The sequence below is a fragment of the Cydia amplana genome, chromosome 6 (genome assembly GCF_948474715.1).
Source record: "Cydia amplana chromosome 6, ilCydAmpl1.1, whole genome shotgun sequence".
NCBI classification, from domain to species: domain Eukaryota; kingdom Metazoa; phylum Arthropoda; class Insecta; order Lepidoptera; family Tortricidae; genus Cydia; species Cydia amplana.
The window spans coordinates 11,574,993-11,591,473 of NC_086074.1; the positions used below are offsets into that span (position 1 = coordinate 11,574,993).

The 16,481-nt window shown below is 37.7% G+C and overlaps 1 protein-coding gene across 1 annotated transcript in view; it reads left to right on the forward strand.

Annotated features, from left to right (window-relative positions):
- Positions 1-118: 118 nt before the first annotated feature.
- Positions 119-16,481, forward strand: part of LOC134648879 (atrial natriuretic peptide-converting enzyme) — a 44,634-nt gene continuing 28,271 nt past the window's right edge. The window contains exons 1-3 of the mRNA XM_063503463.1: positions 119-535; positions 11,104-11,290; positions 13,297-13,495. Coding sequence (XP_063359533.1) covers positions 473-535; positions 11,104-11,290; positions 13,297-13,495 — 449 coding nt within the window. The 5' untranslated portion in view covers positions 119-472. The remainder of the gene's footprint in view (positions 536-11,103; positions 11,291-13,296; positions 13,496-16,481) is intronic.

Sequence of the window (16,481 nt, forward strand, 5' to 3'; positions counted from 1 at the left end):
AGGAGGATCAAATATATCTGCAGATGACTGTACAAAACCTCATTAAAAACAATGGCTCCAATGAATAAATTGGGCCCGGTAAGTTCGGAATGAATTATCATTATCATCGCATTCAAAGGGTATTGTTTCGAGAAATGCTACGAAGGCTCTGACCCGTGAGGCTGTGGTAGCACTTTCGATGGCGCCTAAGTTATGGACGCGCGGCCGGGTCGAGACGAGAGAAAGTTAACTGTAGTCCGTGCCCGTTACCGGCTGCGTCCGCGCCAGTCCGCGCCGCGCTGCCCCGACCCGTACACGCTCGCGCACCGCCCGCTCCCGCGCAATGTTTACATTACACCCGACGATCCCGCGAAAAGATAACAGAAAGCGACAGTGCCAATAAGTGTGCCGTTAAACCGTGGACAGTGAATGAACCGCTCCTTTTTACTAAGGGTCGCGGTGTGAAAGTGCGGCGCCCGGACAAAGGATCGGGATGACGTTCTCTGGAAACATGAAGGAGAAGCCGCGGTGCGCGAAAAACGCATGGGAGTCGGAGGTGAGATTTCGATGGTTTCTATCATTGTCTTTGTCACTAATTAATACAGGCACGCGTGATTCACAGTATTGTTATGAATACAATTGATAGATCTTTATATGTATGGGTATTTCAGTCATTAACGGTTGTTGTACCTTTTCTCTTTAGCATGTAGGCAGAGTAGGCTATGTAGGAGAGCTTTTACTTTATGAGTAGGTACCTACCTATCTATTGCGAAATTAGTGCATACTTTTTTTTTGTATATGTATGTAGGTAATCGAAATTAGTAGACAAATGGATTCTGAGGGCAAAGGGAATATTTAAAGTCGGCCTTCGTAAGTTTACATTTGAAATTACATAGTGCAATCACTTTTATTGCCATTGGAATAAGGATATGGATGATGCGATACTCGTATATTTGGTCACTGTGGCTTTCACTATACTATCTATATGATGCCGACTGTACCTACTAGATATGCTACTTTGAGTTTATAATCATGGCTACGATTTTATTTACCTTTTTATTGAGCAAATTATTTACATACTTTTCATTTGTTTTCGTTAATAGGTATTACAAATCAATTAATATTATAATAAAATATGTCCTAATTGGCTGAAGATCTACCGTTTATTTTTAACTACCGTTTCCTCTTATTAGACCATCCTGTACGTAGCTGTCAGTCTAGGCATGAGCTATTTACAACTTAGTCATATCTCTTGAGCGGCAACAAAGGCTCCACTTTCCAGTGTTATACGAGTAATAAACGCTTTACACACAAACCTACAAGATTTCTTAACCAATAAAGCTTTACGAACTATTGCTTAGTTAGTAACTACTAGGTTGTAATAATGGTCAGTACCAATCATCTCGCCAACAGGCTCAACCCTTTCCATGTAAGTAGGTATTTCTGCAAAAAACGTTCCCTTTCATTCCCACCACATGACCCCACTCAATGCAAGACTGGGGCTCAGTTCATTACTTATTTAGATATTTACTCAGGTAAGGTTATGGTTATGGACCTTTTACTCGTATGCTATAGGTACAGTCAGCAGCAGAAGTTGCTATGCGGGCGAGGTGCTCAAAATTACCTTGACACGCTCTTATTCTTTTGACAATAAAGTCGCTTCAAGATAATTTTGAACACCTGGCCCGCTTAGCAACTTCTGCTGCTGACTGTACTATACATATATACCCATGAGTTATTTATAATAGCAGGAGTGGTCTAAATAAATATAGGTAGGTACCTTTTTTGTCAGCCTATTTGAGTAATTTGTATAAGCTGCTGGGCAACTAGGTAGGCCTCTCCCCGGGTTCTCCATAATTCCCGGTTTTGTGCTTCTTCCGGCCAGCTGTAAAGGAAGGTTTCCTTAATAATTAGTTGGACGAAGAGGGATCTAATTAATTATGTACTTTAGGTATTCTAAAACCATATTTTGTTTATAATACACCTACTAGATATAGGAAAGCTTTTCGAAGTTACCTATTCGGACAGAATTCGAATTACTATGCAAGTATTTAAGCAGTTTAATGCTGACAAAGCTTAGAACCCGCAGGAGGCAGGTAGGTACCTAAATAATTTTCGGGATACTTTTAGAAGTTATTACCTTCAGGTTGTAATATTTAGTTTCCCCAGTGCTCGTAATATTAGATATGAATATGAGGTAGGTAAAATAAAATATTTACCGGTCCACTTACGTACCTTGCAGATAATCTGACTTGGCATACCTACACTTAGCAAACGTGTGTTAATTCTGAATTCATTTAAAAAATGCAAAACGCTCTCATGAGAATATTTACCTAACCGTGTCGAGGTATTTACTTAGCTAAGTATGTTATGTCGGTCTTAGTGAGCTTCGTGCTTTTACCTACCTACATACATGTTTGGAAGGTGGATAATTATACCCATAACTTGTTGCGTGGAAGCATGTTTTCTGTCCTTAGAGTTTTTGCGTTTGCCTCTCACTACCTCTCGATACGCGTCAATGCAATGCCGACACCCGGAATATGATATGCCGCGTGACAAGTCTATAATGTATAATATAAATTGGTAACCAGTGTACTATAGATCGGTTTCTGATCTTATCAAACAAGTTTTGGAGCAGGAAGTGTTTTTAAGCAGTAACCATGCAATTCGTGCACAATTACAGACTGAAGGATATGAATTAAATTCGTACTTTTTTAGGAAAAGCCTAATGTCGGACATAAATGTGATCGTGTTATAGTCTGCTGTAAGTGGGTAGGTACTACAGTCAGTTGCAAAAATGGAAAAAAAAATTCCAACACGACCATAAGAGCACTTGCTATAGGTACTTAGTTTTGTTACTTTTTCAGATGACTGTGGATGTGACATAGGTACAATTGACTTTACTTCAAGTAGGCACAGTCGCCATCAGGTATATCCTAGCGGCGGCCGAGGTGTTCACAAATATCTAAACAAAGGCTCTATTATCCAGGCATTAAAGTGCATGTTCAGATAGTTATGAACACCTTGGCCGCTTCGGTATATCTGATGGCGACTGTGCCTAAATGAATACTATGAATATACCTACCTACATCTGATACATGCTTATTTCGATACCAACACAAATCCCTGCCTCCGTTTTGAACTGTCTTTATGTTAAGATCTATCTGTGTAAGAGAACAAAAAAAACAGAGGTTTTATCAAAATTGTACCTTATATTAATTATGTACGTACCTATACGTCTATGTACGTGCCAGTAGGTTACACCAAGTTACACCTACTACCTACTAAAATTAAGTAGGTACTTACCTAAGGTCATTATATGACACTGAGTATCTTACGTACCCAATTTATTAACTAATGAACATACGTAGGCAGGCATACAATATATTTATTTACGAGTAGGAGTTTGAATATGAATAGCTACCGTCATCAAGTCATCATGTACCTCTAAACTAAACAAAAGTTTATAAACTAAAAGGTATCAACAACATCTTTAACTATCGAAACCTACGCTTAAGTATATAACTAATTGTCTAATTTGTCTAATGACTAACTTACAGGGTCTGTATTACTTGTAGCATAATAACAATAAACATGTTTGAGAATACGGCATTGCCTTTTCGTCCGCCTAGCATATAACTTTCTTAGCCCAGATTTAAATGAATCGATATTTTTTACGTTTTCGGTGAATTGGTAAATCAGCTGTGTGCGCGAAGTGTGTCAGTGGACGTTAACGGAGAGGCTTCGATCCGGGTCAGCGCTCTTCCGACTCACTCAGACCTCGAACGCCATTCGTCTAATTAAATCACCAGTAATATGTTTCACGCACGATCATATTCGTAAACAAATAAAAGGTGTTCAATACATTTTGTACGGTTATTAATGTAACTGCCTACTTTCTACAACATATAGGTTCGTGGGAAACTCGATTATAGATATGGTTTTAATTATTTTTCTTCTTTTACGTATAATTATGACGAAGTAACACAATACATACGCTGTACGTTGATATTAATTATAATACTGTCGACTCTACCGTATACCAATAAGTTTTACCTAAAAAAATCATGACACTTTGTCGTAATTGGGCCGTCATGACCAAGGGAGTGATGCCGTGTATTGTTTAACTATTTTTATTAACCCCCTGTCTGTCTGTCTGTGGCATCGTAGCTCTCCAACCAATTTTGATGCGGTTTTTAGGGTTCCGTAGTTTTACGTGTAAACGAGCGGTGGTTCTTAGCTACCTATATTTGATAGAAATCGATCCAGCAGTTTGAAGAGTGTCAGCTCTTTTCCAAAATGATATAAGGCATTTTTAGCATAAAATGGATATATTCGGGATATAGCGTAGGCGGTTTTTTTAAGAGGAGATAATCACATTTGTAATATTTTATGTGGGTACCTACGTATATACTATTTGCAATTTAGGTTAGTTTTAGTTTAGTTTTATTTTAGAATAGTTTTTAGTTTGTATTTAGTTTAATTGTAATTTTAAGTTGTTTTTATTTATTGTTTTTTTTTGTGTCATGTTTGTTATATTTGCAATTGTGACTTTATGACGAATGTGGTATTTGATACTTAGGCTCTAATAATACTTCGAAGGTGATGCAAAAGTATTTATTTACATGTATTTATTCTTAAATAATCATAGTTTTTTTACATTTCTCAACATCTTGCAATTGAATTTGTAATACTAAACAATTTCCAGCAAGGTGAACGCTTAAAGTTCACGACATGAAGCAAGTCTTTGAAAGTCATGACTACCTAAAATTGTATTTGGGTTTGCTTACCATTTCTAAAAAATGTTTATAAGCATAATAATTGACCATTGGCCTATTCAAACTTTTTTAAGGTAGTATGAGTGACTTTACCTTCGAAAATAGGAACCAATGACTACTTTAAAGGCAGATACTTAATTACATATACCTATTTATGGTTTTCAAACAAAAATCTGCCCACGACAGAATTGCAAAATACCAGATCAGACCAGCTATCATGCTCGTATTTTTATCACCTGTCATGCTATGCGTCACTTTCGCACTTACATATTTGTTAGAACGTGACAGCCATGGTGACAAATGATAAAGAGCCGGCCATCATAGCCCTACAGGAAGTTATAAATCTACCTTCAATCTAAGTTAAGTACTTACCTTTAACAAAAACTAAATGCGTGTCGACATGCAGCTCAAACAACTTAGTACCTACTCGTATCTGTTTCTGTTCTAATCTAACTGTCACTGTCCGATTTTGAAATAGTCACGACAGTAACCGCAATAGCACGATTCGGTTACATGTGGTTACATTACCTACAAATCAATCGATCCGTTTCGCACGTCGCAAATATTATAAATATTTATTCATATTATACCTAAGTACGTGTCTAAAAAGTAGCTTAATAAGATTGTTCTCAGTACCTAACTTGCGATTTTAAAAGAAGTGATAATAAGTGTAAGGCCTGAGTGGACGCTCATGTTGGGCGTGCAGCGGGGCGGGGCGTGCGGCGTGCATGTTAAACAAATGCAAGCGTATAGGAGAGGAGTGCACGCTGCTCAAATAACTTGTGAGCCCGACGCCGCGGGTTATTCCCACTAGTTACCACCAAATTGTTACCAGTGGTAACTACTGGGAATTTTTTTCCCACCTTTTACCACTGGTAACTACTGGGAAAAAATATTCCCAGTAGTTACCACCAACTCGGTTTAGTGGTAACTACTGGGAATTTTTATTCCCAGTAGTTCCCACCAAAATTTTTGTTAGAGTTAAATACTAATAAAAACAGCATAAATAGTATAGTATAATTATAGTGATTTAATAAATAGTTATAAGTCGATTAGTGTTTTAGTAAACTGCCATAAGAGTGACCAAACATATTGAAACAGTTTAAGCGGTACGAGTACTGAAACTATAATATATGTAAGAATAAATTTAATAATCCATTTCGATTATTTTTCAAGTGATTTTATTAGGTAATTCAAAATCACTCTATATTTATACTATACAATTTATGCCGTTTTATATTAGTATTTAACTCTAACAAAATTTTGGTGGTAACTACTGGGAATAAAAATTCCCACTAGTTACCACCAATCCGAGTTGGTGATAACTACTGGGAATAAATTTTCCCAGTAGTTACCAGTGGTAAAAGGTGGGAAAAAAAATCCCAGTAGTTACCACTGGCAACAACTTGTGGGAATAACTTGTGGGAATAACCCGACGCCGCGCTGCACGCCCCGCCGAACGCTCCGCTTCGAGCGTCCACTCAGGCCTTGCACTAAGTGTTCCAAAGTAATTCCCATGAAAAGCTCAGTAGGTAATCTACCTGTTGGTAGCACGGAAAGTACTAAGTAGGTAGAATATCGCACGATTGAAATGGTAGGCAAATCGTCGTGATTCAAAGAGAAATCTAAGATTCTGCACCAGATTCTCGCTGGTGCATCTAGGATGCGGTTGTCACAGTATATATATAGGTATTTTATGAACAAGAAGTACCTACTTATTTAATAATGAGCTTGTTCAGTGTAGATACAGGATGTCAAATGTACTTGTAGGTACTTTAATAGAAAGTTGATTTAGAATCCGTAGGTACATACTTCACGTACTGAACTTTTAGATTAGATTTTAGATTAGCTACTTTGTTTGACATAAGTAACTCTAATACGATTAGACTTTTAATGACACAGCTATTAAATACCTACAGATTATTATTAGTCATCCTTAATCATGCAATGTAGACAACAGAAACGGATGCGATGGTATCGTGCGTTAAGCCTGATAGTTCGATGCTTCGATGCAGTAATCAGTATTCGCTGTATTACCGGTTGACGAATTACCTATCGACTTTCACGGGCGCCTTACTTCCAGTTTTAATTGACGGGTTCTTGCTTTCTTTGTCGGCAGTTCGGTGGCTGTCCATTCGAGTCACTTTCCGTAATTGTATTGTTAGTAGATAGTAGATAGGTACCTAAGTTATAACTTTTACTCGTACAATTTTATTTAAAATTAACAATCGACAGAAAATGCAGTAATTTGCATTCTCTGAACGATTACGGTTATTGTCCATGTTTCAATGCTTTGAAATTTTCGAGAGAAGTGGGTTGGTGCATAATTATTTTCTCTATTGCCTGATACCTAGGGCAATGTTTACACGAATGAGCGGGCACAGCAACGGTGATTGCTACCAAATAGGTAGGTTTAGATCGAAAGTGATGTCGACCGCATTGTTAGTGCTGGAGATCATGATAGAAACTAGCTGGAGGTGTGAACAGTGCCGAGCCTTTGTTACGCTCACAGATAACTTATCCACTAGATGGAGCATGAAATACGACTTTTATAACTCATATTTGTTATTAAAACATAACATAAAGCTAATTAAAGTAGGTACCTACGTACACAATTACGAACCTTATTTTCAAACCTACTTAGAAAATAATGCAATACATGCAGAAATAAATTAGTACCTATGTGTTAAATACTTATCTACCTACGATCTAGTGTATAAATTGTTTATGTACCTTATTTGACATGTAAAATATTATGTTTTATGAATAAATAATGAATGAATGAATGACAATATAATATGCCCAATTGGGCATGAGTAAAATAAGTAGGTTAAGCATTGACAAACAAACAACAAAACGTCAGCTGTTGTAATATGATTGAGAGCGATGAAATCGAGTGGTGCGGTTTGCGGCCCAGTAGGTACTGTATACATAAGTGTCAGTGTGTCTGTGAGTGGGGACTTAGAGTTTTCCTATTTTGTATGCTTTGTAACGCATCGTAATGCGCAGACCAATGGTAGGTGGTGTATGGTCGCGCTGCGCGGGCGCAGCGTCGAACGTGCCGGGATGTAGGTCGCGACAAGTGCACGCCGCTGCATTCGCAAACGCCGCGCTACGATCGCGGCATTTAAACGTGCATTTCCTAAATTAACCGTTCCACTTCCTCCAAGCACGTTCCAACATTCGATGATTTCTAAATCATGGAAAGCGATTTATCACTTTATTACCATGACCGTAGCTCATTGAGTATGTATTCTGTAACTACCTATAGCAAACGACACGGATTCACGGAACTTGCTCATGTGTCGTATGACACTTATGAGAATAATGAGCAAAGTATTCAGGCATTAGCATAATAAGTAATTGTTTAAAAGTTCAAACGTAACTGAAGTAAAGTTTTGAGTAAATTATACTTGTTTGTATACTTTGTATGTTTCGCATTCCCGTGTAGACAGGTAATAATTTATATTCCACCTGCGCTAAGATAGTCCATTACTCACTTTAACTCTTATTTATTTTGACATGACGAAATCGAAAGCTATACCTCTACAAAGGCATTTGAGAGCCGCGCGGTTAGGCCGGCCTTGCTCGAGAGAGGTGAGGCTGAGAGTCGAACTTAAAATACTTCAAAATAATCTCTTTGTTTGGCATGCTGTTCAAATGCCACTTGTATGTCAGAGTGTCACGCTTTTGCGATTATAGAAGGTTACCTACCTATTTATGGCTTATTTCGTTGAATTTATGTTAACAACTAATAGTAGTTTATGCAACAGTGATATAATAAGGGTTCTTAAAATTCAAGGGTCGAAGTTACAAAACGAGACGTAGTCGAGTTTTGTAAAAAAAGACCCGAGAATTTTAAGAACCAATTATGAGCTGTTGCATACATTACTTTTTCTATGACAGCTGCAGCAAAAAAAAAAAAAAAAAGTTATTATTAAAAAAAAAGAGATTATTAAAAAAAAGAGTTATTATTTAAAAAAAATTGAGTTTTTATTAAAAAAAAAAAGAGTTATTATTAAAAAAAAAAAGAGTTATTATTGTAAATGAAAACATACCTCTTTCAATCAAGATGATCGGAACTTGTATCTTTAAAAAAAATAAAGCAGTTGTATTATACTCATAAGATGACTGCTAGCAGTCATCTTATGAGCCTATAGACAAAGCATTCAAATGACATTGCTTTAGATATCACTGTCAGTCATTTAATTGACACATTTAAGTGCTGGAGTAGAAAAATAATTTTGTAGAGCAGTTTTATCTGGGGGCACGGTAGTGCCCCCGCCAAGTCGAGCAAAACAAAGAGGCACGGCCGTACCATCCTTTTCTCGATTTGAATTTCTTGGACGAATTGTAGAGTTCACTCATATACAGCTCATATACTTTTAAAGCACATAAAGTAAGACTGCCGATTACAAAAGACACGTTTTGCAAGCTTGCCTCGAGCTTCGAATCTTCCAAGAGCATGCAATATTGTGCAACTGACGTCATTCGTCTTACTCTTAATGCATTAATACAGTGAATTTAATTTAATTTATAGCTGGTGTCCTGGCAAACAAAAGTGTAAGTAAGTTAGTATGTAATTAAGTTTTGCTGAACAAAGTTACATCCATCTAGGTATGTACCTATGGAGAATTCTTTCATATCGATCGACTGATTAATGTAGTAGGTAATATTATTCGTATATTGTTATCTCCAAAAACAATGACAATCGTAAGTATTAAAATATTACTTCCACGTTGAAAGACCCTAATATGTTTTCAACAATACTCTGGAAGTGTATTAGCGCCTTACACAACTGGCCATTTTAACATTATCTGATCTGACATTCAATTACTTCCAACTTGAGGTACAATGGTAGCGTTCTTGTAATGTTGCATTCCCGTTGTCGCAACTTTTGCCATTTCATATCGCTTTCTTGTCATTACGCGTGTATATATATAAAGCGAAGCGAAGGTTATAAACTTTAGGGGGGCATTAGGTTGCTGAATAAACTCAGGGTTTCCTCGACTAAGCTCATCTAAAATGTAATACATACCTACATCTACTTATTTATTATTATTTAATTTCTATTGGAATGTAAGTATTTAAGATTAATTTAGATTACTGTCATTTTATTGATTGATATATATTATTGATTACGTAAAATGATATATATACTTAGAAATTAGAAGATCTAATAAATAACAATTATATTCATGTAAATCTAGCTAAACGGTTATTAACTCATAACCGCTGCAGGGTCAAACCGCGAGCCACTTTGAGAAACAATCTTTCTGACGTTACATTCTTGATGTGGGTTTGTGGGTAGCGACATTTTATTCTCCTATTTGTTGTTAGGTATAACTGTAGGTACTTTAGAACGCACGTAATTGTAATAACTCTTAAGGACTAAGTGCTTGTACCGTATGAGCTATATTTAGTGCACAAACATTTTCACAACGTGTTATTTAACTCTACATTGCTCATAGGAGTCATTAGAACGTAATAGGTTGGTCTTTGACTCTTTGAACCTCTTACATCAGAAAGAGAATCCAAAACGTGGGTAAAACAATTAACCCAAAACAGAAGTAAGTTAGTTTGTATCAGTAGGTTAGGTAATATGCTGAGAATGCTTACCAAATACGGGAAATGAGTTCACGGCTTTCAGCTTAGCAGGTGCATCTAAACTGATGGGCTTAATGTATTCATCGCCCAACACCTATTATGCGTCCTCGATCTTTATTCGCACGTAATCCATTATATACACATTATTATATAGTTATGTATTGTATGTTTTATTGTCTGTATGACAAAAGGAGATGAACTGTTTTATTCAATCTTCCATTTGAGCCGAATGACTGGCAGGCAGAAAATGAGTTCTAAAGCAGTGTCGTCCAAATCTGGATTTTTGAGCAATTTGTCACGAATAGCTCTGAATACTTGGTTAATTGCCCACTTGTTTGTAAGTTAGGTACATACCTACTTGAATTAGATAGATGTACGAAATTATTTTCCTTTGCACGCTCCATTTTTTCTGAAACTTACAATTAGAATCGTATAAAATGTTCATAAGGTACCTATTTACCTACCTAAATCAGCATCACAGCGACATGAATATTTTTGCGGTGTGACTCTGACTTTCATAACATCTTGTTTTTTTAAGTTTCATCCCAGAGCTTGCTGGGCCGGCCTCATCTGCCTTTTTTGTCCTTCTCTGAATTGTATTTTTGTGATACTAACCTAAGTACACGCTGAACCATGTCGGCAGTTAGAGGGGCTGTTTTCCATGACGTCGCTACTTCTTTGTAAGTCTAGGGCTTCTTTCACCTTGTTATCGCCATTATTACTTACATTTTTTGTGCAGTTGGGGTATGGCTGGACAGCGCCGCGGCGTTGCCGCGCGCACCGGCCGCCGGAGTCGACCATGTCCGTGAGCAGCGACATCCGCTTCACCCGCCGCAAGCTCAGCCGGCCCTGCCGCGGCTGCTGCGCCGCGCTCGCTGCACTGCTCGTGCTGCTCCTGTTGGCTGCCGTCGCCGTCTACCTTGGACGTCAGTACCATTTTACTATCTATTACTTTTATGGGGATGTCTGGTTTAAAAGGCAACCGGGGAAAGTCGTCGTATCGACCATTTTACAATACTTGGGTACCATTTACACGTCACGAAAAAAACGTGCCGTGGTAATTGTTTGTTACGTGCTCACGACACGACGTCCTACTCTAAAGATATATTTTAAAGGAAAGCACGTTCTAAATGCATCAAATGGTTCTTAGGTTTATTTTAAAAATCCGGTTCGAAGGACCACATATTCAATCAATGTTATATTTAACATAGCTATTATCGTCGTGAACAAGCCAGCCAGCTAAATTATGTTGCAGTAATAGATAATTAAATAAGTATACTTCAGGGATTTTTATTCGAGTTCGGTTCGCAGGACCATAAATCATAACGCATAACTTTAGGCCTATTAAAAGACTGTACCTACAATCAAAAATTATAGTAATTCGTAAACTTATCCCACTACTCTTACTATACTTTATACTTAGTTATCGTAGTTATTTATCTTCGACAAAGGTTAGTTAGGGCCGCATTGTTAGGCAACTTACGATATGTATATTATGTATACATAAACAGATTTCTAGGTACGTTAGTAGTACATGATAGTTTAATTGCATCACAAGAAAAACTTTTACTTTAAATATCGATGCTGCTGCAGTTGCTTCAAATATTATACCAACCTTTTTCTGATGATGTTAATTACGTAATTTGGCGATGTCGTTACATAATAGTTACTTGGATGACAAGTCGTTCGTTCGTGTTTTTGATTAAAGATATTCTGATATCTACTCAACATATAGGATTACATAAAAGACGTAAATACAAAGCGTTTCCGGCTCTGCTAATGACGATCAAATACTTAAAACACATTAACCCGATTTGTCGTGAGTTAAATAACTTTTAGACGCACGTATTCTGCGTGCTACTTGAACACAATTTAATATTCTTACCTAATTTCAAGTACTTCAATGGCATATACATAATAAAAAAATTACAGGTTTTTGGTTTGATCTGGTTTGGTTTGGTCGGCCGTATCGACCAGTTTTTCTACGTTCATTTCCGAACTTAAGAAAATATTTTGCCAATTATGATACAAAAAATTAAAAACCCGAGTGGAATTTCTACAAAGATGCCCGAACAAGGTTGTCGGTTGTCCATAGGAACTTAGCCTAAGTAGGTACGAGTACCTACCGTGAGGTTTGGTTGACGTGGTCAAAACGTAGAAGAATAATCGAGATATCTTATTTCGTCATCCTCTATTTAGGGAAGTATGTAGGTATATGCAAATTCTCAAATCATAACTCACTGTCTAACATGAGCAAATAATTAATAGTTATTAGTCAGGCTTGATGTATTTGATAAATGGTTCTGCAACTCTGCAACTATACGGCATTGTTAGTAAACAGTGAATCGTAGTGCTCATCAAGGCGGAGGCGGCGACATTTACCAGTGCAGGCGGCGACGGGCGGGGCGCAGCGCTTTTGTCCCCATTGTTTACCAAACAAACGCCTAACAAGAACCAGTATAAATATGAATATATATTATGTAACAACTACTCCCAATCCAAGATCTCTATTATTTTGGTTGACTGAGGTAATTGTTTGGTAAGCGGTAGGAATAAAAGTAGCCCGTCACTGCGAGAACGCAAAGGCCGGCTACTCGCTCGGTGCGAATGGCCTTGCGATCGCGACAAGTGGACGATTGTATATGAACCACTCAGTGTCCTCAGTGATGTTTTCATCATGATTAAAGATAAGCAAAATTAACTACAGCATCGAACAGTTACGAACAATTAACAAAACAATGTGACTTTCGCATCAGCGGATAATTAAGATACACTGCTCAGAGTAATTAAGCGTAATGGGCCTGGTTAATAGCAGGACCCAACATGGCGAAGGTGTAACGGTCGCAATCTACACACGTAGCAATCTTAAAATATAATTACACTCCCGAATATAGGTACCTACTAATTATGCCTATGTGTATCCTCTTTACAGACATGTACCTGTTTGGCGATCCTCTAAACCGGCAAACATTCCGAGGCTCGTTTGTGACGGCCTGGGGCGCGGAGGAGGGGGTAGAGCCCAAGGGTAATCACACGCGGGAGGGAGCCATGCGGCAAGCCCTGCACGATCTCTACCGGAATTCTGAGCTTCGGTCCTGTTTTGTGTCTGCGGATGTACTTGCTTTAGACAGGTAATTATAACTCCTAGTTATCTACTTTCGTTGTAAAGCTCAATAAAGGTAATGTTATTTTGACTCATGCCCATGAAGACCGCATGTTGGTAGGTATATCTACATTCGACTAGTCCGAGTGGCAGTTTTCTTATAAATTTACAAAAGTGGACACACGTTCGCCATGTCATATCATGACCTAACATTCTTACAAGTCGAATAGGCCCCTAATTAAAATTATCATTTCGATATAGGTACCTATAAGTATAGGTACCTATAACGAAATGCTAATTAAAATTATCATTTCGATATAGGTACCTATAAGTATAGGTACCTATAACGAAATGCTAATTTTAATTAGGGGCCTATTCGACTTGTAAGAATGTTAGGTAATTTTGCTGCGGGTAAGTACCTAGGTATGTAAGTTATAAAACTTAGAAGTGGATGCATGGTCAATTTCGTAATATCATAAGCCACAATCTGTCAACAAACAAAGTCGAATACCATTCCCGAGTTTCATAAGACCTCTAAGCACGAGTTAGGTATTTGCCACCAGCACTGTAAAATTGCGGTCGTGTCTGGCGAGCCTACTTGCAGCTAAATCTGAGAGTTGTTTTGTCACAGCTACGATAAATGGCGTGAGCTAATAGTGACTGATTAACTTTCCGGTGAACGGATTAGGAAAAACTTCTGGTTTGTCATTATTGAAGTAAAGAGGTGTTTAGCGCCGGTATCGGCACTCGATCGTTTCGAATGCACCAACATCGATATGGTAGCTTATAGAGAAAGTTCACTTTCTTGTGATCTCGACGAGGTCGGAGCGTGCTACACTGTTATAAATTGTCAACAAACAAAAGCACGTATTAACTTGAAACTGTGCTTAATAACCGCGAAGTTTTCTAAAGAAACGTTATTACTATGATTATTTAATATTGCTGTGTTTATTAGACAATGTTATTAGTCCGTTTAAATCTAATTTCTCTCTCTCTCATTTAATTGAATTGCCGCGCCAACGTGATAAGTTAGTCATGTCATGTATTTACTTACACGCAATCATTCATTTGGGTATAATATAATTGCATATTCAAAAGTTTAATTAAAAATAAAACCAATCTAACCAGCGACCTCAAGGTACCCACAGATAGTGGTACCTATCTATGTAAGCAGAGTCATGTTAGCGGACGTTTATTATGAGATTACGGCGACTCTTGTCAATAAAATTATTTATTTATTATATCATAGGTAGGTTAATTATTTTACGTCAGCCTAGGCCCGTAAGTGGGATTTTCTCCCCGCTACGCGAGGAGAAAATCTCACTTCCTGGCCAAGGCAAGACGTAAAACTTTAGACAAACCACGGGCGGTAATTCGTAAAGCCCCAGATGGCACCTTCGGTTCCGGCCACAAACACCTGCGACCTGGAGCATTCACGAATTCACCGCCCTAGGTATGTAATGTACTATTTTTACATACCTATGATACCAATAGGTACCTATTTGACTAAGTAGAGGTACCTTGATAGGTATTGCTCGAAAGAGCAATTGCAGCATTTATGGCCACTTACAAAACTACAAAAGATCTGTGATCGCGTGATAGAGGGCTAGGCTAGGTTTCATTAGCGGTAATGTGGCGCGCTACGATTATGGGCATTATGTAGGCTGCGTAATCACGCCGACATATGTATTGTTATATTAACATGAGAAAGTTATACGTGGTATGTTCAAAGCTTTGTGCTTTCTATGTATGGCACGTCGTTGAAATACAGTGAAGGTCGATCTACAAACGTTCGCGCGGGTCTCACGCAGACCTTTCTTTACGTGGCTCGAATTATAAAGTAAATGAAACCACACGGAAAATGAGAAATTGCTTATCCGTGTCGTGGGTGGTTACGAGATATCTTAGCTTGTGTAAAATGAGAATAAATGGTGCTAAATAAACAATGGAGAGATAAAAATAGCTATGTATTGAATAGGCAGACGTAAAATAAAACATTTTATACTTGGTTTACATTATTATTTAACTTTACCGAGAGAAAGCTACATACCTAATAACATCATTGCTAAAAAGTCATTATTTTAGGTACTTATGTATTATTATGTTATAATTGTTATATTATAAACATTACAATAATTAGGTAAGTAGGTACTTAATGTGCTCTAAGTAGACTCTTTATGGTTCATAAACGAAATTAACAACAGCATGTTACGTACGGCGGTTCCTATACTGACTTTCCGGTATACTTATGTATACTTACTTAGGTACTACTTATATACGCATGTCGTATGCCGGTAGCTGCTAGCTGCGTACATTCTCCTTAACAAGTAGGTACTTCAAATTGTAGCTACCGAGCCTTCGGACGATTACTTTTAGGAATACATAATACAAAAAAAACCGGCCAAGTGCGAATCGGACTCGCGCACGGAGGGTTCCGCACCATCAACAAAAAATAGAGCAAAAAAATCGTGTTTGTTGTATGGGAGCCCCCCTTAAATATTTATTTTTAGTATTTGTTGTTATAGCGGCAACAGAGATACATCATTTGTGAAAATTTCAACTGTCTAGCTATCGCGGTTCATGAGATACAGCCTGGTGACAGACGGACGGACGGACGGACAGCGAAGTCTTAGTAATAGGGTCCCGTTTTTTACCCTTTGGGTACGGAACCCTAAAAACAGATTAGGAACATAGGAAATTTGAAGATTCCTTTCCTTAAGCAAAAACAAAACCGACAGGTTAAGACTTAAGTAGGTAGGTAATACGAGTAATACCAATATCTGTACGAGTGGGTAAAAATGTACCTACCTACGCCCAAAAGCATTTTGGCTACACGAAAAAAGACTAGGTAATTAAAGAATATGAGTGCCCAGTTACTTTTCCTAGTCGTTTTATAAATTCAAAATTTGCTCGATTGAACTAAATTGAAATACATTTAGCTCTATCATTTTGTTACGTTACGCGGCTACTAATAACCGCTTGATAACAGTACAATCGACAGAAATGCCATCAGA